Source organism: Palaemon carinicauda, chromosome 13 (genome assembly GCF_036898095.1).
Source record: "Palaemon carinicauda isolate YSFRI2023 chromosome 13, ASM3689809v2, whole genome shotgun sequence".
Taxonomy (NCBI): domain Eukaryota; kingdom Metazoa; phylum Arthropoda; class Malacostraca; order Decapoda; family Palaemonidae; genus Palaemon; species Palaemon carinicauda.
The window spans coordinates 30,808,424-30,833,444 of NC_090737.1; the positions used below are offsets into that span (position 1 = coordinate 30,808,424).

General features: G+C 40.9%; 1 protein-coding gene across 1 annotated transcript in view; it reads left to right on the forward strand.

Moving 5' to 3' along the window:
- LOC137651487 (repetitive organellar protein-like) overlaps positions 1 to 17,758 on the forward strand; it is an 89,916-nt gene extending 72,158 nt beyond the window's left edge. Inside the window, exons 5-8 of the mRNA XM_068384711.1 lie at positions 2,727 to 2,912; positions 3,467 to 3,634; positions 13,533 to 16,541; positions 16,726 to 17,758. Of these exons, the coding sequence (XP_068240812.1) occupies positions 2,727 to 2,912; positions 3,467 to 3,634; positions 13,533 to 16,541; positions 16,726 to 17,233 (3,871 nt within the window). The 3' untranslated portion in view covers positions 17,234 to 17,758. The remainder of the gene's footprint in view (positions 1 to 2,726; positions 2,913 to 3,466; positions 3,635 to 13,532; positions 16,542 to 16,725) is intronic.
- Positions 17,759 to 25,021: the final 7,263 nt, after the last annotated feature.

Genomic DNA, 25,021 nt, shown 5'->3' on the forward strand with positions numbered 1-25,021 from the left:
GCCCAAAAAACCGATTTTGAGCAAAGCGCAAAATCTATTTTTGGGTGGTATGCAACAAGGAATAAGACGCCGTAGTAGAATAGGGAGGGGATCCACTGGGTACCTCAATAACGGGTCCCCTTCTTTTCGCCACTCTTCCCCCTCATAGGGTAAAATCTATTCGGGGTGAAGATTGCCATGTGTCATATCAAAAGCTACGTCCCCTGAGTTAGAATTCTGGAGACCTATCGTTAATTCTCTGGGAGTATCATTATAGCTAAATATCCCTTAGAAAGCTGCCTAAAGGAACCTTCCATCAGGACAACATGGCCATATCACCCAAAAATAGATTTTTCGCTTTGCTCAAAATCCGTTATTTGATTTTTTTTTATTAAAATATCTAAAGAAATTTGATTATCCTGTTCTTTTTCTATGAGAAATTTTATTTTCTGATGTTGCGTATTCATACAATTTAAAAAAAATCTGCATCTTCCTTCTTTTTTAATGTTACAAATGTATCATCTATGTATCTTTTGTAGTAAATTGGTTTAAAATCAGAAGGGCAATTATTTAACTGTTTTCCTTCATGATAGCAGAGAAATATATTTGCTAGATTGCAGATAAAGGTGAGCCCATTGCTAAACCCTCCTTCTGTATTTAGTAATTTTCATTAAATACAAACTAGGTGTTATTAACGGTTAAATCTAAAAGCATTTTTAAATAATTTTTATTCAAACCTCTGAAGTTTTTGTTATATTCATATATGACATTCGGGATTATATTAATAGCTTCTTGATCTGGTACATTTGTATATAAAGAAGGTATGTCCACACTTACAATATAGTTTTTTTCACTTATTGGGATATCTTTGATTTTCATAAAGAAATATCTTTTAACGTCAGTCATGTTGAAATAACGAGAAACTCTTCGAAAAAACACTGTGCCCAAAAAACTCAACTTGTTTGCAAGTTCCAAATCAGAAGGATGACCTGGTGAGCGCGAGTGGTAGGTGTCGGTAGGGTAACCCAACTGTATTCTCTAGGGCCTGTCACGGCCCTCCCCCTTTGATGAAGGGATTATCTAAATGGAAGACAGCCTGTGAATAGTGTTTTACAAACGCCCTTGTTAGATATACGACACCAACAAGGTGCTCGCGCGAGGGTTGTAACCTCTGCATTCCATGCTTTTAATTTTCTCTGGTATATTTGGAAGATTTATATCAGAAAAAGTACAAAGAAGGACTTTTCACCGGGCATCACAGGTCTCTCCCCAGAAATAGATTTTTCCTTCGTCAAAATCCTTTTATTGCAATCTTAGAAAATTTTTTAACAATATAATTTGTTCTCGGCCTAAACAGTTTGGTCCAAAAAAACTTGAACTCTTTGTCAAAATACCATATTTTAATGATGAAACAAGCAAATATTTTAAAACCAAAATAAATGAAATCCCAAGCAAATATCTTCCACAATATTGGCCGAATATAATATTCTATAATCATTTTAAAATAAAAAGTTTTGCTAATCATAAAGAAAAGATTTAAAAGACCTTTGAGTCTATTGTAGTATACTTGTTTAACTGTCCAGATTGCCAATTAGCTTATATTGGCTCCACGAAAAAATGCATTTTTTCTAGAACGCTACCAAGATCACAAGGGAATTAGCAGCCGAACAGGCAGAGCCTTGTCAAACCTTTTCAGTCCAGCATACGAGATCCTTGTGACATGGATTGTAAGTGTTCGTTCTCATTGGATAACTTCTCAATATTTTACAGAGGCTCATATGAAAATGAAATAAGAATATCTGAGTCAATTTTTATAAAATCTAAAAAGCCACAACCTAACCAAGAAATTTCAAGTTTCCCGTTGAAAATTGCCTGAACATGTCTTTTCCCATTCTCAGTTTTACTTGTTTACAATATTTATGTACAGCTTGCTCTATATTTTTGTACTTTCTTTTACCTAGAAACATAACTATGAACACAGATGTTTGAAACATTGTTGTTTATTGGCGATGGAAATAAATATAAGAATGTTTGGCGTTGTCGTAATTTTCCAGTTTATTATCATTAGTATTACATGCTAAGCTATAACCCTAGGTGGAAAAGCAGGGTGCTATAAGGCCGAGACTCCAAGGGCAAAATAGCCCAATGAGGAAAAGAAATAAGGAAATAAATAAACTAAATAGACTATAAGAAGTATTGAATAACAATATAAAATGTCTTAAGATCAGTACAGTAACAACTTTAAAATAGATCTGTCATATATAACCAATGAAGTAGCAAAGAAAAAATGAGGCGTAACTGTAAAGGGATCCAGTGTAAATCTATCTGGCCAGTCAAAGAACCCAATAACTCTAGCGGTAGTATCGCAAGGAGTGGCTGGTGCCTTGGCCAACCTACTACCTATACTACCTGTGCTATTTGAGAGTTGCATATCAAGAATGCAGCTGTACCAGAAATGTTTATTTAGTAAACACAGTGGTTCTTTGCAGTTTACATGTGAACTGCATAGCACATACTGTATTTCTTGTAAAGGTTTTGTATGTCTTGTGATGCCAAAGTAATTGTTACTGTAGTACAGTGGACAAAACTATAAAACATTGATCTAGCAGTTGGTATTTTGAATTGCCTTGAAAATCTATAAACAAAGAAGGATAGATGATTTTATCCATGCATAGTCTATAATCTCTTTGTCTGTCACTTTAATCCTTTTTCTTTGATTTTTAATCCTTTTACTTTGATTTCAACAGTGCTGTTCGTTTACCTACACGCCAGTTGTTTGAATATTTGTTGATCAAAATACTTGGGGTGTTCAAGCTGTTGCTCACAGTTGAAAAACTGTGCAAAGAAATAGGAAAAATTCTTATTGGAAAAATCAGGACAGGTCATGACTACTGGATCGCCATGCCAATTTTAGCAGCTGCAGCTCGAATAAGGTAAGTGAATATTAAGAATTTAATTGTCTCAGGTTGCCAATGCATTGAGTAGAAACAAAAGTATATGCACGGCACTGCAAAAGGAAATTTCAGGTGAAAGTGTTAGCCCAGTTTGCCAAGGTAATTGTAGGGCAAAAATATTTTGACACATGTTTGGCGAGTAATTTATGGTAGAGCGTATAACATATTTAGCATAAAGTTGAAATATATATAATGCCCAATCCAATGAGCATTTGTTCTTTTTATTCTTTGGATTTATGACTTTTTTTCTTTTACTAACTCATTTGCTTTTAAGGTTGTGATTTAAATGTTATAAAAAAAATAATTCAAAGCATTGGGGTTCTTATGAGTTGATTTTGCCTATTTTACAATTTTTAGCTGCCCCAATGTATAATGAATAACAGTATTAGGTATCAGTTAGATTTTAGGTTTATGTTTCATTACCACCATTAAATTTTTTTATGATACAAGGGTTAATTGCAGTAGTTTGAGATATAATGTCTATTTTTCTTTTTCTTTTATGTATTGTACAATTCTATTCCTTGTTTTTACAGGGTGCTCACTCTTATCTTTGCTCAAAAGCTAGCATTATTTTATGAAGAAGTTATGCCAGTTGTCCAGTGCTTGAAAGGTACTGCAAGATTTGCTTTGAGTGAAAATACATCTTTAGTGCAAGAGTTGAAAAATCTCTTTAGATATGAAAAGGAAGTTGATAAAACAAGGTACGTAATTATGCGCGATATTCTAAATATAGTATATCTAATATGTTGAATAGCACTTTTGGAATCGAGAGCCTAGAAACTTGGTGACAATTGTTTATGCCAAAATGCAGTGTCCAAACTTCTTGTATTAATAGTATCATAGCACTCAGTACTGCAGGTATTAGGTACCAGGTGATATTTGTTTCTTTATTAAACAAGATTTATATCAAGCCATTTTCCCTTAAATATTATTTATAGATGCATTATTTGTTTCATCAAATGTTGTTATTGATTTCGCCCTTTAGTATTATTTATAGAAGCATTATTACTTTCGTCCAATGTTGTTATTGGCTATGATCAACTTCTAGTAGGTAAGATTTCATAATTTATTCCACAAATACCTTTTCAATACTAGTAATAGAATATAGTACTATCTTGAGGCATCTGTAAGATTTCTATTATTGCTATGTTTTTCAATATTAATCTTACCCGATAATCATGTAGCTGTCAACTCTGTTGCCGACAGAAATCTACGGTCGGGATACGCCAGCGATTGCTATACAGGTGGGGGTGAACACCACAGCGCCATCTGTGGTCAGGTACTCCAGTACTTCTTGTCAACACCATCTCAATTTTTCCTCTGTCGTGCCTCCGGCTAGACCTACATGGATACGCTGTTGATTCTGGAGTTATGGCTCACGATTTGGTGATGTATTTGCTCTAGAGTTTAGCTTTCGCTATTCAGGAAGTTTTATCATTAGCTTAACTAGCTTTTGGAATTAATTTGATTATTTATGGTGACGAAGAGAGTATGAACTCTCTTTCACTTTTAAATGGCCGACCCTTCCCTTAGACGGAAGTGTTGGTGTCGAAGAGAGTATAGACTCTCTTTCTTAATTTTGCTTAACAAAAGTTATAGATTTATTTTATATCTCTCCGCCTTTTATAGGCCTCTTCGATTAACTTCCTTTTATTATAAACTTATTAAAATTAATTTTTATATTTGTTTATATTCGACCTTTCCTAATAGTAGGCGGTCTTTTCTTGGAACCGAAGTTAATTTACATTGAGCCCGTCATTTTGTTTTTACCTGTTAACATATTATGCTATTTTAATGTTTTTGAAAGAATTTCTTTGATAGTCTCGTACTGTTTTCAAAGTTGAACTAACGTTTTGTTTTGTCTCTGCAGTTGTTGACGTTCAGAACGTTCAACTTGCGCTCTATCGTTACGATAGAGAGAGAGCATTCACGGTGTCACGTTGCAGTAAGAGTAAACCGATTCTAGCGTTTTGTTCATTCTTTCTTAGCTTAAATGGTTTTAATTCTAATAAAGGAACTTTTTATTTGGGAAATCTTTCAGTTTTTTTCCTTTAACAATAATATGTTTTAACGATATATATAATTGGGCTCTTCTCTCAGGTTCTAAGTCAAGAGAGAGAGAGAGAGAGAGAGATAGAGACGGAGGGAGAGAGAGGAGGATAAACGTTTCGTTCAAGCGGGTAACGTTGTTATCGTTTTTGCTCTTCTCCCTAGTCTCTTTAGGGGAAGAAGGTAAACGTTTCTAGAGTTTTATTCTTGTTCTCAAGCTTTATGCGGTGAGAGATTTTAAACGTAGTTTATTTGATCTAGTGTTTAGTCTCTTTTCCAGCCACTGAATTATTTATCTTTCATTATGTTTTTCTGTTACATTGTAATACTGTTTTCGCAATTACTAACTTTTAATGAAGGATAGAATTGCGTGTTTCAGGTACAAACCACTTAAAGTTTCGAGTTCAGTGAAATAAGTGCAAACAGAAAATCAAAAGTGATAAAGTGATAAGCGCAAAGTGTTACAGTGTTGCGTTCGAGGGTTCGTCTGTTCGTGCCAGTTGTTCGCCTAGTCTGGGACCTCTTACAAGCTCCCAAGCCCAGGGGAGAAGTAATGTCGAAGGACTTATGGGTTCAGCAGGCCTTGATCGACGAACAGACGTTTCCCTCCGTGGTTTCGGGTGTATCTACACACGTTGCCGACGTGATCACCCCACCCACACAAAGACGAGAGAGCCCTTTTATTCCTCGTCTGCGGAAGAGGTTTCTCGCAGAAACCATGGACCAAATCTTGCAGATTTTAAGTGCAAGTCGGTCCCTTCCGCGCAAGTCCAACTCCTAGGTGGTGCCATTAGCACTGGGTCAGTTCGGACTTGCTGCAGTACGACAACTACACACCTCCCAGAGAGGCAAGGTGGTATCGCAACAGGCAGTAACTCTGTCTGTTGCCGCACCAGCTGTTTTAGACCCTCAGTCTCAACGGACAGTAGCTCCGTTTGTTGTTGTCTTTCTTTAACTCTAGTGGTCTATGCTGCAGACAATGCAGTCTCAGCTTGCGGTGTTGATGCAGGAGTTTCAGGCAGAGAAGGTTAGCACACCTCCTCCTGCGAGCGCTCCTCCACCTCTGCGCAGTCCACCCTGCCAGACGTATGATGTTGAGGTTCCTCAACCTGCCTCCATGCGTGAGCTGCCGCTTTGGGAGTTGCCAGATACCAGCGCTGTGCAGCAACCTCCACTTTCCTTGAGGCAGGAGCCTCTTGCTATGCGGCAACCTCCTCAACACTTGAGGCAGGAGCCTTATGCTTTGCATCCACCATCCTTGAGGCAGCAACCTCAACTCTTGCGGCAGCCACCTCAACTCTTGAGGCAAGAACCTCAACTCTTGAGGCGAGAACCTCAACTCTCGAGGCAAGCACCTCAACTCTTGAGGCAAGAACCTCAACTCTTGCGGCAGCCACCTCAACTCTTGAGGCAAGAACCTCAACTCTTGAGGCAAGAGCCTCAACTCTTGAGGCAAGAACCTCAACTCTTGAGGCAAGAGCCTCAACTCTTGAGGCAAGAACCTCAACTCTTGAGGCAAGAACCTCAACTCTTGAGGCAAGAGCCTCAACTCTTGAGGCAAGAACCTCAACTCTTGAGGCAAGAACCTCAACTCTTGAGGCAAGAGCCTCAACTCTTGAGGCAGACGCAACTCTTGAGGCAGGAACCTCATGCTATGAGGCAGCTGCCTCAACGCATGCAGCAACCGCATTCTTCACAGCATGAGCCTCTCTCTGCGCAGCTACCTCCTCAACCCTTGAGGCAGACGCAACTCTTGAGGCAGGAACCTCACAGGAGCCTCATGCTATGCGGCATCCTCCTCAAACCATGAGGCAGGAGCCTCATGCTATGCGGCATCCTCCTCAACCCATGAGGCAGGAGCCTCATACTATGCGGCATCCTCCTCAACCCATGAGGCAGGAGTCTCATGCTATGAGGAGCCTCATGCTATGCGGCATCCTCCTCAAACCATGAGGCAGGAGCCTCATGCTATGCGGCAACCGCCTCAACCCATGAGGCAGGAGCCTCATACTATGCGGCATCCTCCTCAACGCATGCGGCATGAGCCTCATCCCTTGCAGCATGAGCCTCATCCCATGCAGCATGAGCCTCATACCATGCAGCATGAGCCTCATCCCATGCAGCATAAGCCGCACGCCATGCAACATGCTCTGCTTACCTTACAGCATGCTCTACATACAGCATGCTCTGCATACCTTACCGCATGCTCCTCAGTCACACATCTTTGGTTGTTGCCAACTCACTAGACTGTCAAGCAGTTTCATAATGTTGCCTTCTAGTCTGCTGCTTTTGCACCAGTGAAACCCTCACTGAGAGAACTTAGCTTTTCTCGGATATGGTTCCTGTAGATGAGAAAGTGCTATTCTCCCTCCTTCTGATATTCCCTTGAGGACTCTGTCATTTGGAGAGGAGCCTTTAGCTGCTTAGCCTCCTATGGACTTTTATTTAAGCATAACATGCTTCCAGCGAGGGTAATGGTTCCACTTCAGTCGCTAACCCCGTCTGTTACCACACCTGCTCCCATAGACCTTGAGCTTTGTTGCAAGACATGTAGTCCAAGCTTAGTCCTTGTTAGAGGATTTTTTGTTTACGGAGTCAGTGTGTCACTGGGAAGACGTTCAACAACCAGCAGAAGTGACTTGTTGTGACGCAGTGCGGCAACCTCAGCAACCCGATAAGGAGTTGTCTGTACGACCCAGACAGTCTAGACAGCTTCGGGTTGTCGCGGTACTTCCTCGCTTCCCCATGGTTGACAGTTCACAGACTGTGCAGCAGTACCATGATCTTGTGTCCGGCTCCGTCAGACGACTAGCTTTTAAGAGCTCCCACAAGTCGTCGCTGTCTGGAGATTCTCAGATGGACTATGGATCTGACCTAGGAACTGGGCCTCCTGGTCAATTTTGAGGAGTCCCAGCTCGTCCCATCCCAGACCATTGTCTACCTGGGTATGGATCTTCAGAGTCGAGCTTTTCGGGCTTTTCCGTCGGCCCCAAGGATCTATTAAGCCCTAGATTGCATCCAGAGCATGCTGAGAAGGAACCGATGCTCAGTCAGGTAGTGGATGAGTCTAACAGGGACACTTTCATCGCTGGCCCTGTTCATCGAGTTAGGGGGACGCCACCTCCGCCCCCTTCAGTATCATCTAGCGGCTCACTGGATAAAGGACATGACGCTAGAGACGATCTCAGTTCCTGTTTCCGAAGAGAGGAGGTCTTCTCTCACGTGGTGAAAGAACAGCTTTCTTCTCAAGGAAGTCTACCTTTGGCTGTTCAGAAACCCGACCGCCGTCTCTTCTCTGACGCTTCAGACACGGGCTGGGGTGCGATTTTGGACGGACAGGAATGCTTGGGAACATGGAATCAGGAGCTAAGGACACTTCACATCTATTGCAAGGAGCTGTTGGCGGTTCATCTGGCCTTGATAAACTTCAAGTCCCTCCAGCTTAACAAGGTGGTGGAGGTGGACTCTGACAACACCACAGCCTTGGCTTACATCTCCAAGCAGGGAGGGACTCATTCGTGGAAGTTGTTCTAGATCGCAAGGGACCTCCTCATCTGGTTAAAAGATCGAAAGCTCACGCTGGTAACGAGGTTCATTCAGGGCGATATGAATGTCATGGCAGATCGCCTTAGCCGGAAGGGTCAGGTCATCCCCACAGAGTGGACCCTTCACAAGAATGTTTGCAGCAGACTTTGGGCCCTGTGGGGTCAGCCAACCATAGATCTGTTCGCTACCTCGATAACCTAGAGACTCCCGTTGTATTGTTCTCCGATTCCAGACCCAGCAGCAGTTCACGTGGATGCTTTTCTGCTGGATTGGTCCCATCTCGACCTGTATGCATTCCCGCCGTTCAAGATTGCCAACAGGGTACTTCAGAAGTTCGCCTCTCGCAAAGGGACACGGCTGACGTTGGTTGGCTCCGCTCTGGCCCGCGAGAGAATGGTTCATAGAGGTACTGCAATGGCTGATCGACATTCCCAGGACTCTTCCTCTAGGAGTGGACCTTCTACGTCTACCTCACGTAAAGAAGGTACATCCAAACCTCCACGCTCTTCGTCTGACTGCCTTCAGACTTTCGAAAGACTCAAGAGCTAGGGGCTTTTCGAAGGAGGCAGCCAGAGCGATTGCCAGAGCAAGGAGGACATCCACTCTCAGAGTCTATCAGTCTAAGGGGAAGTCTTCCGAAGCTGGTACAAGGCCAATGCAGTTCCCTCATCCAGTACCACTGTAACCCAGATTGCTGACTTCCTGTTACATCTAAGGAACGTAAGATCCCTTTCAGCTCCTACGATTAAGGGTTACAGAAGTATGTTGGCAGCGGTTTTCCGCCACAGAGGCTTGGGTCTTTCCACCAACAAAGATCTACAGGACCTCCTTAGGTCTTTTGAGACCTCAAAGGAACGTCGGTCGTCCACTCCAGGCTGGAATCTAGACGTGGTCCTAAGGTTCCTTATGTCATCGAGATTTGAACCTCTCCAATCAGCCTCTTTTAAGGACCTCACATTAAAAACTCTTTTCCTCGTGTGCTTGACAACAGCTAAAAGAGTAAGTGAGATCCACGCCTTCAGCAGGAACATAGTTTTCACATCTGAAACGGCTACATGTTCCTTGCAGCTCGGTTTTTTGCTAAAACGAGCTTCCTTCACGTCCTTGGCCTAAGTCGTTCGAGATCCCAAACCTGTCCAACTTGGTGGGGGACGAACTGGAGAGAGTACTTTGCCCAGTTAGAGCTCTTAGGTACTATCTAAAAAGGTCATAACCTTTACGAGGACAATCAGAAGCCTTATGGTGTGCTATCAAGAAGCCTTCTCTTCCAAGGTCTAAGAACTCGGTTTCTTACCTATTCAGGCTCCTGATTAGGGAAGCACATTCTCATCTGAAGGAAGAAGACCTTGCTTTGCTGAAGGTAAGGACACATGAAGTGAGAGCTGTGGCTACTTCAGTGGCCCTCAAACAGAACCGTTCTCTGCAGAGTGTTATGGATGCAACCTATTGGAGAAGCAAGTCAGTGTTCGCATCATTCTATCTCAAAGATGTCCAGTCTCTTTACGGGAACTGCTACACCCTGGGACCATTCGTAGCAACGAATGCAGTAGTAGGCGGGGGCTCAGCCACTACATTCCCATAATCCCATAACCTTTTTAACCTTTCTCTTGAATACTTTTTATGGGTTGTACGGTCGGCTAAGAAGCCTTCCACATCCTTGTTGATTTGGCGGGTGGTCAATTCTTTCTTGAGAAGCGCCGAGGTTAAAGGTTGTGATGAGGTCCTTTAGTATGGGTTGCAGCCCTTTATACTTCAGCACCTAAGAGTCGTTCAGCATCCTAAGAGGACCGCTACGCTCAGTAAGGAAGACGTACTTAATAAAGGCAGAGTAATGGTTCAAGTCGTCTTCCTTACCAGGTACTTATTTATTTTATGTTATTTTTGAATAACTAATAAAATAAAATACGGGATACTTAGCTTCTTTGTTAACATGTATGCTTGTCTCCACCCACCACCCTGGGTGTGAATCAGCTACATGATTATCGGGTAAGATTAATATTGAAAAATGTTATTTTCATTAGTAAAATAAATTTTTGAATATACTTACCCGATAATCATGATTTAATTGACCCACCCTTCCTCCCCATAGAGAACCAGTGGACCGAGGAAAAAATTGAGGTGGTGTTGACAAGAAGTACTGGAGTACCTGACCACAGATGGCGCTGTGGTGTTCACCCCCACCTGGATAGCGATCGCTGGCGTATCCCGACCGTAGATTTCTGTCGGCAACAGAGTTGACAGCTACATGATTATCGGGTAAGTATATTCAAAAATTTATTTTACTAATGAAAATAACATTTTTCATGAATATTGCAATACACTTGATAACACTAGTTAAGTCTAGGACATTCCTGAGTTTTCTCCAGACAGAATAAGAATTAAAAAGTAATGAAAATAAAATCTCATCATAAAAAACAAAATTACCTATACAGTAATGAGAAAAGAACATGTACACAACTATATATAGCAACTGATAGACAAAAAGACAAAATGTAGGATAAAATTGGTCAACATGGTAGAGTCAACACCAAGCAAGGATCATTACCCTCCAGGATAGCCTCTTCAACTGAGTGAAGGACCCTAACAAGACTTTTGAAAATGGAATACCATGAGGAAGGTAAAGAAACAGATAAGGAAAATGCAACCTCATGATAAACTACCAGGCATGAAGCCTGCCCAACACACTTTAAAAATACCAAGAGGAATAGAATGCTTATAGAATAGCATGCTTGTGTGTACCATTAAGCCTGAGAAATCTTAACCCAAGATAGTTGAAGACCACAGTACTGTATAGAAGCTATGGCACTATCTAAGATTAAAGGACTCAAGAATCCTGGTCTTTTGAGGGAGACCACAGCCACACTACTGGCTCTATTTTTAGGGAGGTCCTGACCTTCTCCAAATCCCAGCAATCATCACTACTCAATCTGTTCTTGCACCTCCTAGGCTTAGTTGTAGAGGGGTGTCAGAAGGAAGAGTGGGGAGTAATGCAGAGATATACCCCCTGATGATGGAAGGGAGATGCTTTGCCTTACACATTTCCTCCCTCTTCCATCCAAATCCATTCCTTACCTATTTTCTATGTTCCATTTCTTGATATTTGACAGAGTTGGAAAAATCCTGAATTTTTCTGCTATAAGTCTTGTACAAGCTTCTTCAGTCCTCTCCCATTGGTTCATAAGTTTTTGCAGGCTCGATGCAAAAGTCTTTACTCCTCAGTCGAACTGGTACTTGTCAGGCCACGTTCAGTTGGAAATTTTACCCCATACTCAGTCTTCAGAGAGGAAGACTTCATTCATTTGAGGGATTTGTAGTGCATGGAGGCCTTCATTTCACAGGTATTCAGACAAGTATCCATCTGAGTGTTGAAAGCTGCTGCATTTAAAATGACCTCTTTGGAGTCATTTCCAGAATGAGATTGAGACTACTCCTTGCTCTTATTACAATCTGAGAAATGTTAGATCTCATGCCCAAGCAAAATATGAATACCTGCGAAGGCTGTTTGACTGGGGTTATTTCCTTGTATTCGTATTAACAAACTTTTCCTGATCAGTAGGAACTGCTGAACTACTACTGGTAGCAAGAAGAGCTGTTGGCAAAGGGAGAAGAGTGAGTTTGCTCTCATTTTTTTCCCTCTACCAACTCCTCATTTCCCCTCCTTTTCTCTTTATCAAACACTCCTTGAAAGGAAGAAGCAACAGTAGTAGTTGCTTAGGAGGCATCTTGCAAAATTTTTCTTGAGCTTCTTTTCATGAACACATGCCAGCCCCAATGATGCTAAAGGTCTTGGTGAAGTACAAAATCAACATTCTTATTGACCTATTGTTAGGTTCACAATTTGTAACCTAGCCCCAAGGCACCCAAGATTGAGCTACGGATTGTCACGTTGAGTACAAGAAATAATTTTCTGTCAGGCACCCAGCAAAGTGTAATGATACTGTATCAGGATTGAAGCAGATTGAATGGTTACAGCACTTGGCTACTATGAAATGATAGGGCATCATCCCTTATTTATTGTAAGTGCTTAATTTAATTTTTTGGTAAAAGTGACAATAGAAGATGTTTCTCTGTCTCCCTTATGTTAAGACATCCCATTCTCTTTCTTTGTCCTGTGTAAGTAATTTGAGGTAACTATGCTATATGTTTTCAATACTTGTTCTGAAACAGTGCTGCACATCTCAGTTGATAAGTTTTTCCTTTGAAAATGGTAGATGCAAATTGTTAGACAAGGCATTGGGATGTTTCTGCAATTTTTTATGACATGATATCAATGGCATTGATGGGATTATATAAAAACAAATAATTCATACCAGCCTTACAAGACTTGAGAATTTTTACTTAGAAGCTGGGTTCAATCATTTGATGACAATATCTCAGGCAAGGATTTTGTAAACTAAGATGAAATTGATATACTGTACAATAAACAGCTTAAGTAAGGGAATTTTTCATATGAAGAATTATTATTTCAATATTTACCCAATATTTATTTGCCTTATGCTTCTGAGCATAAAGCTTCGCATCAGCTTAGCATCAAAGAAAAGCTAGTTCTTTATGGATTTCAAACTAGCCGCTCTTAATTCTTGTATTTTATCACCAAGAAGGGTCATGCTGATAGCATTTTTTTTACTCTGGTGTCACTTTGATTCTGTTGTTAACAAGGCAAATCATGCATTTCATGATAGTATGTTGACTTTCAAAAGTGTTAACATTACATGGGATTGTTTACTAGTATGTTATTTCTTGTGATTGGACTGGGTTAATCTAGTATGAAGTTTATTCTACTTTAGATTATTATTAAAAATGCAGAAATATTTTATTGTGTATTTTGTCATCTTAAAACTACCAAATGCTAGTAAGAATCAGAGAATACTAAGTTGTGGCCTCTAGGGCTTTGATAGAATTTGATTATATTGACAGAAGTAAGTTATAATCTAGAGGCATATACTTTTCCTACCCTATTTTCATTGAAAGGTAACTTAAAACATTAAAATTTTATTTTTTCAGAAGCAGCACTTCAGGAGAGATCGAGTTGGGGATACTGGATATTTTTAAGGATTCAGAAGATATGATTGGCATGTTCAATTTTAAGACTGAAAATGGTGACTTTGATCATTCTTTGAATAATGAATTACAAGATTCAGTTATCATAGTGAAGGACAAGGCATCATTATCTGTTAGTGAAACTGTATCTGTACCAGAAATTAATAATTCCAAAAACAGTATGAGTTGTTCTGAACTTCAAGGAAAGCAAAAAATTAGAGATTTTGAGAAGGAAAAAGAGATTTTAAGTCTTCTTGACATTTTTTCTGACATTAAAGATAAAGATGCAACTGAGTGTATATTAAGTAGCTTTAAGTCCAATATGAACACAAAGGGCATAGACATGTCTTCAATATCAAGTGGTGTTGATTCCTTGATGAAATCGGATGATCTTGGGGAAGTTGTTGAATCAGTGACAACTGAAAATAAAGTAAAGAAAATTAAGCAAAAGAAGAAAAGGGTTATTGTAAGCAAAATTTCTAAGAAGGCAGTTGGGATAAAAGGGAAAAATGTAAAGAAAAAGAAAATACTTTTGGATCAGTCTGAGACGTTAACTTTAGGTGAAGGGTCCGCTAAGAATACTGTTAATGATGTAGAAAGAAGTGAGTTGAAAGATGGGAAAAAAAGGAAAATTGGGAAGAAGAAAAAGATTTTAGATCTGTCTGAGTCTATAGCTATAGATGAAAAGCCAGTTGAGAATACTGCTAATGATATAGACAGAAGAGTGTTGAAAGAAGGGAAGAAAGATAAAGTTGTGAAGAAAAAGAAAAAGCTTTTAGATCAGTGTGGGACTTTAGCTGTAAGTGATATAGGTAGAATTATATTGAAAGATGGGAATCAGGGGAAAATTGTGAAGAAAAAGAAAAAGCTTATAGATCATACTCCGTCTATTACTATAAGTGGAGAATCTGCTGAAGGGACTGTTAATGATATAGATGGAATAGTATTGAAAGAAGGGAAGAAAAAGAGAAAGATTTTAGATCAGACTCAGTCTATTACTATAAGCGGAGAATCTGCTGAAGGGACTGTTAATGATATAGATAGAATAGTATTGAAAGAAGGGAAGAAAAAGAAAAAGCTTTTAGATCAGACTCAGTCTATTACTACAAGCGGAGAATCTGCTGAAGGGACTGTTAATGATATAGATAGAATAGTATTGAAAGAAGGGAAGAAAAAGAAAAAGCTTTTAGATCAGACTCAGTCTATTACTACAAGCGGAGAATCTGCTGAAGGGACTGTTAATGATATAGATGGAATAGTATTGAAAGAAGGGAAGAAAAAGAAAAAGCTTTTAGATCAGACTCAGTCTATTACTACAAGCGGAGAATCTGCTGAAGGGACTGTTAATGATATAGATGGAATAGTATTGAAAGAAAGGAAGAAAAAGAAAAAGCTTTTAGATCAGACTCAGTCTATTACTATAAGCGGAGAATCTGCTGAAGGGACTGTTAATGATATAGATAGAATAGTATTGAAAGAAGGGAAGAAAAGGAAAAAGCTTTTAGATCAGACTCAGTCTATTACTATAAGTGGAGAATCTGCTGAAGGGACTGTTAATGATATAGATGGAATAGTATTGAAAGAAGGGAAGAAAAAGAGAAAGCTTTTAGATCAGACTCAGTCTATTATTATAAGCGGAGAATCTGCTGAAGGGACTGTTAATGATATAGATAGAATAGTATTGAAAGAAGGGAAGAAAAAGAAAAAGCTTTTAGATCAGACTCAGTCTATTACTATAAGTGGAGAATCTGCTGAAGGGACTGTTAATGATATAGATGGAATAGTATTGAAAGAAAGGAAGAAAAAGAAAAAGCTTTTAGATCAGACTCGGTCTATTACTACAAGCGGAGAATCTGCTGAAGGGACTGTTAATGATATAGATGGAATAGTATTGAAAGAAAGGAAGAAAAAGAAAAAGCTTTTAGATCAGACTCAGTCTATTACTATAAGCGGAGAATCTGCTGAAGGGACTGTTAATGATATAGATAGAATAGTATTGAAAGAAGGGAAGAAAAAGAAAAAGCTTTTAGATCAGACTCAGTCTATTACTATAAACGGAGAATCTGCTGAAGGGACTGTTAATGATATAGATGGAATAGTATTGAAAGAAGGGAAGAAAAAGAGAAAGCTTTTAGATCAGACTCAGTCTATTACTATAAACGGAGAATCTGCTGAAGGGACTGTTAATGATATAGATGGAATAGTATTGAAAGAAAGGAAGAAAAAGAAAAAGCTTTTAGATCAGACTCAGTCTATTACTATAAGCGGAGAATCTGCTGAAGGGACTGTTAATGATATAGATGGAATAGTATTGAAAGAAAGGAAGAAAAAGAAAAAGCTTTTAGATCAGACTCAGTCTATTACTATAAGCGGAGAATCTGCTGAAGGGACTGTTAATGATATAGATGGAATAGTATTGAAAGAAAGGAAGAAAAAGAAAAAGCTTTTAGATCAGACTCAGTCTATTACTATAAGCGGAGAATCTGCTGAAGGGACTGTTAATGATATAGATAGAATAGTATTGAAAGAAGGGAAGAAAAAGAAAAAGCTTTTAGATCAGACTCAGTCTATTACTATAAGTGGAGAATCTGCTGAAGGGACTGTTAATGATATAGATGGAATAGTATTGAAAGAAGGGAAGAAAAAGAAAAAGCTTTTAGATCAGACTCAGTCTATTACTATAAGCGGAGAATCTGCTGAAGGGACTGTTAATGATATAGATAGAATAGTATTGAAAGAAGGGAAGAAAAAGAAAAAGCTTTTAGATCAGACTCAGTCTATTACTATAAGCGGAGAATCTGCTGAAGGGACTGTTAATGATATAGATGGAATAGTATTGAAAGAAGGGAAGAAAAAGAAAAAGCTTTTAGATCAGACTCAGTCTATTACTATAAGCGGAGAATCTGCTAAAGGGACTGTTAATGATATAGATGGAATAGTATTGAAAGAAGGGAAGAAAAAGAAGAAGATTTAGATCAGCCTAAGGCTATAGCTATAAGTGAAGAGTCTGCTAAAGGTACTGTTAATGATATATGTAGAACTGTATTGAAAGAAGGGAAGAAAGATAAAGTTGGGAAGGAAAAAAAAAAAGTTTTAGATCAGATTGAGACTATAGTTGAAAGTCAGACGCCAGTTGAAAATACTGTTAATGGTATAGTCAGAAAAGTCATAAAAGATGGGAAAATGGGGAAGAAAAAAAAAAGCTCTCAGGTCAGTCAAAGGCTATAGCTGTAAGTGAAGAATCTGTCAACAATACTGATAACTGTATAAGTAGAAATGTGTTGAAAGAAGGGGGAGAAGGGGGAAAAGTGAAAATTGTGAAGAGAAAGAAAAGGTTATTACATCAATCTGAAACAACAGCTTTAAATGAAAAGGCTATTAAGAATACTGTAAATAATATAGAGAGGGAAGTGGAATTCAATACTTCTGGAAACATGAAGGCAACAGTGGTAAGATGGGCAAGCTATGATGATAACTGTAATGTTGAAAAGAAAAAGGATTTAATGCTGGAAAAGAAAAAACATTCAAGTGTTGAAGATGGGGATAGAGGTATAAATGAATTGGGCAATTTTGGAGCAGCAGTGAAATCTATAATATCAGAGAAAGCTAATAAATCAACCAAAAGAGCTATAAAAGTTGATAGAGTTGTTATCGAAAGAAAGTAAAAAGAAAAAAAAAAGCAAAGTGATGGGGAAATTAGTGCATTTAATTTTTCAACAGATGTCTTTAGTGCAACAGAAAATAAAGGTAAATCTGTGAAAAAAACAAAAGAAGATTTACGTAAGCATGTCACATATGACAATAGTACATCAGCTGATTTGCTTGCAATTGCAGAATCCAGCATATCAGTAAATAAACGAAAAGGATTGAAAAGGACTAGAGAAGATGGTAACTTCTCTAGTGCTAAAAAGTAAAAAGTTAATGACCATGAAATAATGCTCTAGGGAACTGAAAAAGAGTGCTGGACAAGTGAAGAAATGTTTTAAGCTTGTTTAGTAGAAGTAAAGATGATGATGTTACCCTAGTTGATTAGATTAGTCATATGGAAACAGCAATTTCAATAAGAAAATATGGTTGTAAGCTGACCATCGTACTTATATAGATTGGGAAATATAGTATATGTAAGCTTAAGACATATAGTTAACAGAAGGCATGTGAGAATTGTGAAATACAGATATTATTTTAGTACAGTATTTTGTTTCTTTTATTGAAAATATAAGAATTTGCCATTGCAGTTTTTAAGTATCATGATTGTTTATTAGGTTATAAGTACAATATTTTTTTTATCAAAATGATAAGAATTTTTTTGACCTGTGATTTGATGCTAGCATTGAGTTGCAAATATTCGTAGGACTTTTTGAGATTTTGATTTATTCTATGAACCTCCCATGATGTTCATATTGCTTCCTCTCCAGAAGCCCGGTTTAACTGACACCCGTAAAAATTTTTAATTTTCCCTTGCTCCTACACGGATACAAGTACTCCCCCATTAGCGACAAGGTTAAGGAGTAACAACTCCATCAGTAAAGCAAAATCATCATTAAACAAGTTTTCTTTGTAATGGACGTGTTGAGCATAAAATTTCCTAGTTGCATAATGTCAACAGTCACTAGTAGGCTAGGCCTGAGAAAATCTTATCTACCGGGTGATTTAAAATGTATTTTTGGGCTCAGGCCATATCGTCCTGATGGAAGTTCCTTCGTTAGTAGCTTCCTAGGTTATATTTGACTACAGTGATATATCCCAGAGAATTTACCAAAGGTATCCAGAATTCTAACTCCTGGAGTGAATATCCCTTAAAGATTTTTTAAAAAGGGATATCGCATAATATCAGAGGACGTATTCTTGACACATCGCATAGCTATCTACACCCCTAATAGCGTTTTCACTTCAAGGGGAAAGTGGCAAGAATATAGGAGAGCCGTTATTAAGGCAACGCTCTTACTGTACTGTAAACAGGAGCCACTCCGCCACCGCGTGGCGCCATCTAGCCATTCTTTCCCTTGTAGCTTTGCTGACCGGTGTTTATCCCGTGTTATCTCTTGCTATTTTGGACTTATTTCGTTGCTATGATGTCTTCACCAGCCTCATCTGCTTCTGGAAAGTTAAGTAATATCTTTGAATTGTGTAAATGTAAGCTCTTGCCAGTTTTACTCTTCGATTGAGATTGTAATTAACTTAACAAGAGCTGTTGCCAGCCGGATGGCGTAATGGATGCGGTCGTTCTTTCTTGTACATTTAGTTAGCCAGAAAGACTTTCCCGACATCGCTTGCTTTTTAACTTTAGCTATTTAGCAATTTAGCTAGGGATTTTTATATTATGCCCTTGTTGTCGTGGATTTGGCTAATTATGACCGAGCCTCACGAGTGCTAGGCTTCCTAGCCTAGGCACCTTCACACTTCATGCATGATATAACCTTCTTGGTAAAGTTTTATTGAAGCTCAGGCAATATTTTATACATTTAAGATATTACTGCATAAAATTTTCCTCTTCGAAGATAGTATACGAGAGAGTTTCGGTGAACGATTCTCACTGCACCTAGGCTACTAGCCTAGGGGCTTTAGTATACTTTCATACATGTCCCCAATAGCTCTTGTATTGTCTTTTAAGGAGAGACTGACACCTCCTATACCTTTTAAGCCTATACCAATCTCCTGGTGGGATTTAAGAGCAATTCCTCTTCCCTCTGACTAGCCTAGGCTATCCTCGGTTAGCTTTGCCCTGAACTGAGTTCTGGCAAATCTTTACTGGGGTGTTCCATTTCTTTCTCTTAACCACTGAGTCAGTTTTGTGCTTAGAACGGGACATCAGAGTAGAATGTCTGTGTTTGGCAACTGCCCGTCTTGTTGAAATGATTTCCCAAGTCAGGTTAGGTTGCCTTTACAGGAGACTAGACCTCCCTAGTCCATACCCTGGAGGTCTTATATGACAATTCCTCCTCCCATAACCTAGCAGACAGGCCTGTGCTGGTAGATCTTAGGCCGAAGAATTGATTTCTTCCACTGTCCACTGCCTAAGATCTCTAGTACAAGATTCTGTTCCCTTTTGAGATTGCGTCCTGTGTGCCGCCTTCTCGCTTAGACTAACCCAACCTGGGGAATTGAATTCCCCAACTATGAGGTCGTCTACTATGGGATCAGAATCGCTCAGGTCGGTAGTGCCTTCGGGTATTACCTCACCTATAGGACCCTTGCCCCTCTCCTGCTGTCCCTTTTGTGTTGGCGTAGCCATCACACACCCTGGCCGTCATTCTACATTCGACCCTATGGGTAGTCTGAAGAATTGGCCTGAAGTTCCCTGCCTGCTGCCGGCAGGAACCCTCATCTTTCTTAGAGTGTTCTTCAGTCCTCCGTTGGACTGCCTTCCATATCCATGCTCCAATATGGATGGGATATGGTTGGATGGAAGCCCGAATATAATTCCCCCTTCCATTTGAACCCTCATTCCGGATGTAGGCCGGCAAGGCTGAGCATTTGTCTTCCTCCATCCTTTCTTTTTCTTTACCTTTCCTCACCCTGGGCCGACTGCCGGCAGCTATGAGCCATGTTGGACGCCTGTGTGCCGGCAGTTAGCTCTGCCGCCACTTGCCATGGGCGCCGCTGATCGACGACCCAACGGCAATAGGCATACTCTGACCGGCCGCCGGCAACTATATTGTCTGCTGGCGGCCGGCCACCCAAAGTCTAGACATTTAGCCGCCGGCTGCTGACAGGTCCTACTTGATAGAGGGATCCTTTGGCTGCCGACGGCAGAGCAACTGCAGGCGACCTGCCGCCCATCATCCTGAAGGCAGTGCTTACCTTCAATAGCCCAGAACATACGACAGTACTGGCGGCATGCCGCCGGCAGTCAGTGCTTTAGCCCATACTATTTTTTCAATATTAAACTTACCCGATAATCATGTAGCTGTCAACTCCGTTGCCCGACAGAATTCTATGGAGGGATACGCCAGCTATCACAATACTAGAAGGGGGTGTACTTACCAGCGCCACCTGTGGCCAGGTACTCAAGTACTTCTTGTTGACACCTCCTCAATTATTCCTCTGTCGTGCTTCCGGCAAGACGTTCGGGGATACGCTTATGTTCTTGGAGTATTTTCACGACTTTGGTAAAGTATTTCTCTTTGATTTCGGCTGTCGCTTTACTGGAAACTTCTATATTAGCTTAGTTAGCTTTTGGAATTAATTTTTTAATTATGGTGACGAAGAGAGTATGAACTCTCTTTCACCTTTAAATGGCCGACCCTTCCCTTAGACGGAAGTGTTGGTGTCTAAGAGAGTATAGACTCTCTTTCTTAATTTTGCTTAACAAAAGTTATAGATTTATTTTATATCTCTCCGCCTCTTATAGGCCTCTTCGATTAACTTCCTTTTATTATAAACTTATTAAAATTAATTTTTATATTTGTTTATATTCGACCTTCCTAATAGTAGGCGGTCTTTTCTTAGTACCGAAGTTAATTAACATTGAGCCCGTCATTTTGGTTTTACCTGTTAACATATTATGCTATTTTAATGTCTTTGAAAGAATTTCTTTGATAGTCTCGTACTGTTTTCAAAGTTGAACTAACGTTTTGTTTTGTCTCTGCAGTTGTTGACGTTCAGAACGTTCAACTTGCGCTCTATCGTTACGATAGAGAAAGAATTTTCACGGTTTCACGTTGCAGTAAGAGTAACCGTGTCTAGCGTTTTGTTCATTCTTTCTTAACTTAATGGTTTTAATCCTAATAAAGGAACTTTTCATTTTGGGAAATATTTCAGTTTTTTCCTTTAACAATAATATGTTTTAACGATATATATGATTGGGCTCTTCTCTCAGATTCTAAGTCAAGAGAGAGAGAGAGAGAGAGAGAGAGATAGAGACGGAGGGAGAAAGAGGAGGATAAACGTTTCATTCAAGCGAGTAACGTTGTTATCGTTTTTGCTCTTCTCCCTAGTCTCTTTAGGGGAAGAAGGTAAACGTTTCTAGAGTGATCTAGTGTTTAGTCTCTTTCCAGCCACTGAATTATCTATCTTTCATTAGATTTTTCTGTTACATTGTAATTCTGTTTTCGCAATTACTAACTTTTGAGAAAGGATAGAATTGCGTGTTTCAGGTACAAACCACTTAAAGTTTCGAGTTCAGTGAAATAAGTGCAAACAGAAAATCAAAGTGATAAGTGATTAGCGCAAATTGTGTCAGTGTTGTGCGTGAGGGTACTTCTGTGCGCGCCAGTCGTCCTCCCAGTCCGGGACCTCTTGCAAGCTCCCAAGCCCAGGGGAGAAGCAATGTCGAAGGACAAAAGGGTTCAGCAGGCCTTGATCGGCGCACAGAAGTATCCTCGGTGGTTGTGGGCGTGTCTTACCGAGACCGTCACTCCCACCCGCAGACGATTGAGCCCTTATTTTGCTCGTCTGCAGAAGAAATTTAGGGGAGAAAACGCTGGTCTCAGGTCTCAAGACCTCTTAAACGTAAAGTCCAGACCTATGCCAGACGTACGAAGTTAGAGTTCAACAACCCGGATGCAGTCATTGGGTTAGCTCTGACTCTCCTCAGTCATCTGTTGAATGCACTCCGCCTAAGAGGAGTAAGGTTCTGCCGCAACAGATCTCTGCTGTTAAGGCTTTACCTCAGCAGACCTTAGTGTCTGCCGACCCCAAGTTGACTCTACTGCAATCCATGCAGTCACAACTTTCGGTCTTGATGCGTGAGTGTCGGGCTGAGAGTGTTGCACCTCCGCCTCCGCCTACACTCCCTCCGCCTGCGCTTGCTCCGCCTGCGCTCGCTCCGCCTGATCGCAGTACCACCTGCCAGGCGTACGATGTTGAGCCACGTTCTGAGTTTGCTGTTCCCAGTGGTGTTCAGCCTCCGCCTTCCTTAAGGCAACCTTTACAATGGGATCAGGAGGATTATACCTCTCTTCCTCCGCCTCCACTTGCTGCTCCACCAGTGATGCAACTCTCGGTTGAGGTACAACAACCTCTCCTGTCCATGAGTCAGTCTCCTCAGCTCTCGCTGCAGCGAGCTCAACCCTCCACAAGGCAAGCACCACTACACCTTAGCCTTGCGCCTCAGGAGCCTCAGCTTGCGAGACATTTACCTTGTTCTGCGCAGCCTCTACCTCATCGCGCTCCGCTCACACCACAGGAACAGGAACTTGCTACTCCGCTTCCGCCCACCGCTCAGCAAGCGCAACCCTTGGGTTCAACCACTCATGCTAGGAGTCAGCCTCCTCCACCCATGCGCCTACCTTCTGCTACTTCCTTTGATCAGCCTTTGCAGACTGAGCCTCAGGTGTTCCCTCAACAGAGTCTTGAAGAGGAAACCACAACTATTGTTGTTCCAGCTCGTTCTGACTCTGCTGTTCAGCATACCTTACCTCCATTTTCAAACCTTATGATAATGGAGGTTATTTGTATTACTTATGAAAATATATTTGTATTCCTTGCAATATATTTTTAACAATATCGCAAAATATGGCAAAAATATGAATCATGAGTTATGAATGTAAGGTAAATATTATGTTGATATTAAAACCCCATGCAAGCATGCATAAAGCACTCTAGCACTGGTCATGGAATTTCTGAGAAATGTTAAACGCCATGCACACGCTCTGCCTACCTTACAGCATGCTCTACATACAGCATGCTCTGCTTACAGCATGCTCTGCATACTACATGCTCTGCATACAGCATGCTCTGCATTCAGCATGCTCTGCATACAACATGCTCTACATACAGCATGCTCTGCATACAGCATGCTCTGCATACAACATGCTCTGCATACAGCATGCTCTGCATTCAGCATGCTCTGCATACAACATGCTCTGCATACAGCATGCTCTGCATTCAGCATGCTCTGCATACAACATGCTCTACATACAGCATGCTCTGCATACAGCATACTCTGCATACAACATGCTCTGCATACCTTACCGCATGCTTCTCAGTCACACATCTTTGGTTGTTGCCAACTCACTAGACTGTCAAGCAGTTTCATAACGTTGCCTTCTAGTCTGCTGCTTTTGCACCAGTGAACCCTCACTGAGAGAACTTAGCTTTTCTAGGATATGGTCCCTGTAGATGAGAAAGTTCTTTTCTCCCTCCTTCTGATATTCCCTTGAGGACTCTGTCATTTGGAGGGAGCCTTTAGCTGCATAGCCTCCTATGGACTTTTATTTAAGCATAACATGCTTCCAGGGAAGGTAATGGTTCCACTTCAGTCGCTAATCCCGTCTGTTACCACACCTTCTCCCATAGACCTTGAGCTGTGTTGCAAGACATGCAGTCCAAGCTTAGTCCTTGTTAGAGGATTTTTTGTTTACGGAGTCAATGTGTCACGGGGAAGACGTTCAACAACCAACAGAAGTGACTTGTTGTGACGCAGTGCGGCAACCTCAGCAACCCGATAAGGAGTTGTCTGTACGACCCAGACAGTCTAGACAGATTCGGGTTGTCACTGTACTTCCTCGCTTGCCCATGATTGACAGTTCACAGACTGTGCAGCAGTACCACGATCTTGTGTCCGGCTCTGTCAGACGACTGGCTTTTAAGAGCTCCCACAAGTCGTCGCTGTCTGGAGATTTTCAAATGGACTATGGATCTGACCAAGGAACTGGGCCTCCTGGTCAATTTTGAGGAGTCTCAGCTCGTTCCATCCCAGACCATTGTCTCCTTGGGTATGGATCTTCAGAGTCGAGCTTTTCGGACTTTTCCGGCGGCCCCAAGGATCTTCCAAGCCCTAAAATGCATCCAGAGCATGCTGAGAAGGAACCGATGCTCAGTCAGGTAGTGGATGAGTCTAACAGGGACACTTTCATCGCTGGCCCTGTTCATCGTGTTAGGGAGACTCCACCTCCCTTCCCTTCAGTATCATCTAGCTGCTCACTGGATAAAGGACATGACGCTAGAGACGGTCTCAGTTCCTGTTTCCGAAGAGAGGAGGTCTTCTCTCGCGTGGTGTAAGAACAGCTTTCTTCTCAAGGAAGTCTACCTTTGGCTGTTCAGAAACACGACCGCCGTCTCCTCTCGGACGCATCAGACACGGGCTGGGGTGCGACTTTGGACGGACAAGAATGCTCGGGAACATGGAATCAGGAGCAAAGGACACTTCACATCAATTGCAAGGAGTTGTTGGCGGTTATTCTGGCCTTGATAAACTTCAAGTCCCTCCAGCTTAACAAAGTGGTGGAGGTGGACTCTGACAACACCACGGCCCTGGCTTACATCTTCAAGCAGGGTGGGACTCTTTCGTGGAAGTTGTTCTAGATCGCAAGGGACCTACTCATCTGGTCTAAAGATCGAAAGCTAACTGGTAACGAGGTTCATTCAGGTCGGTATGAATGTCATGGCAGATCACCTCAGACGGAAGGGTCAGGTCATCCCCACAGAGTGGACCCTTCTCAAGAATGTTTGCAGCAGACTTTGGGCCCTGTGGGGTCAGCCAACCATAGATCTGTTCACTACCTCGATAA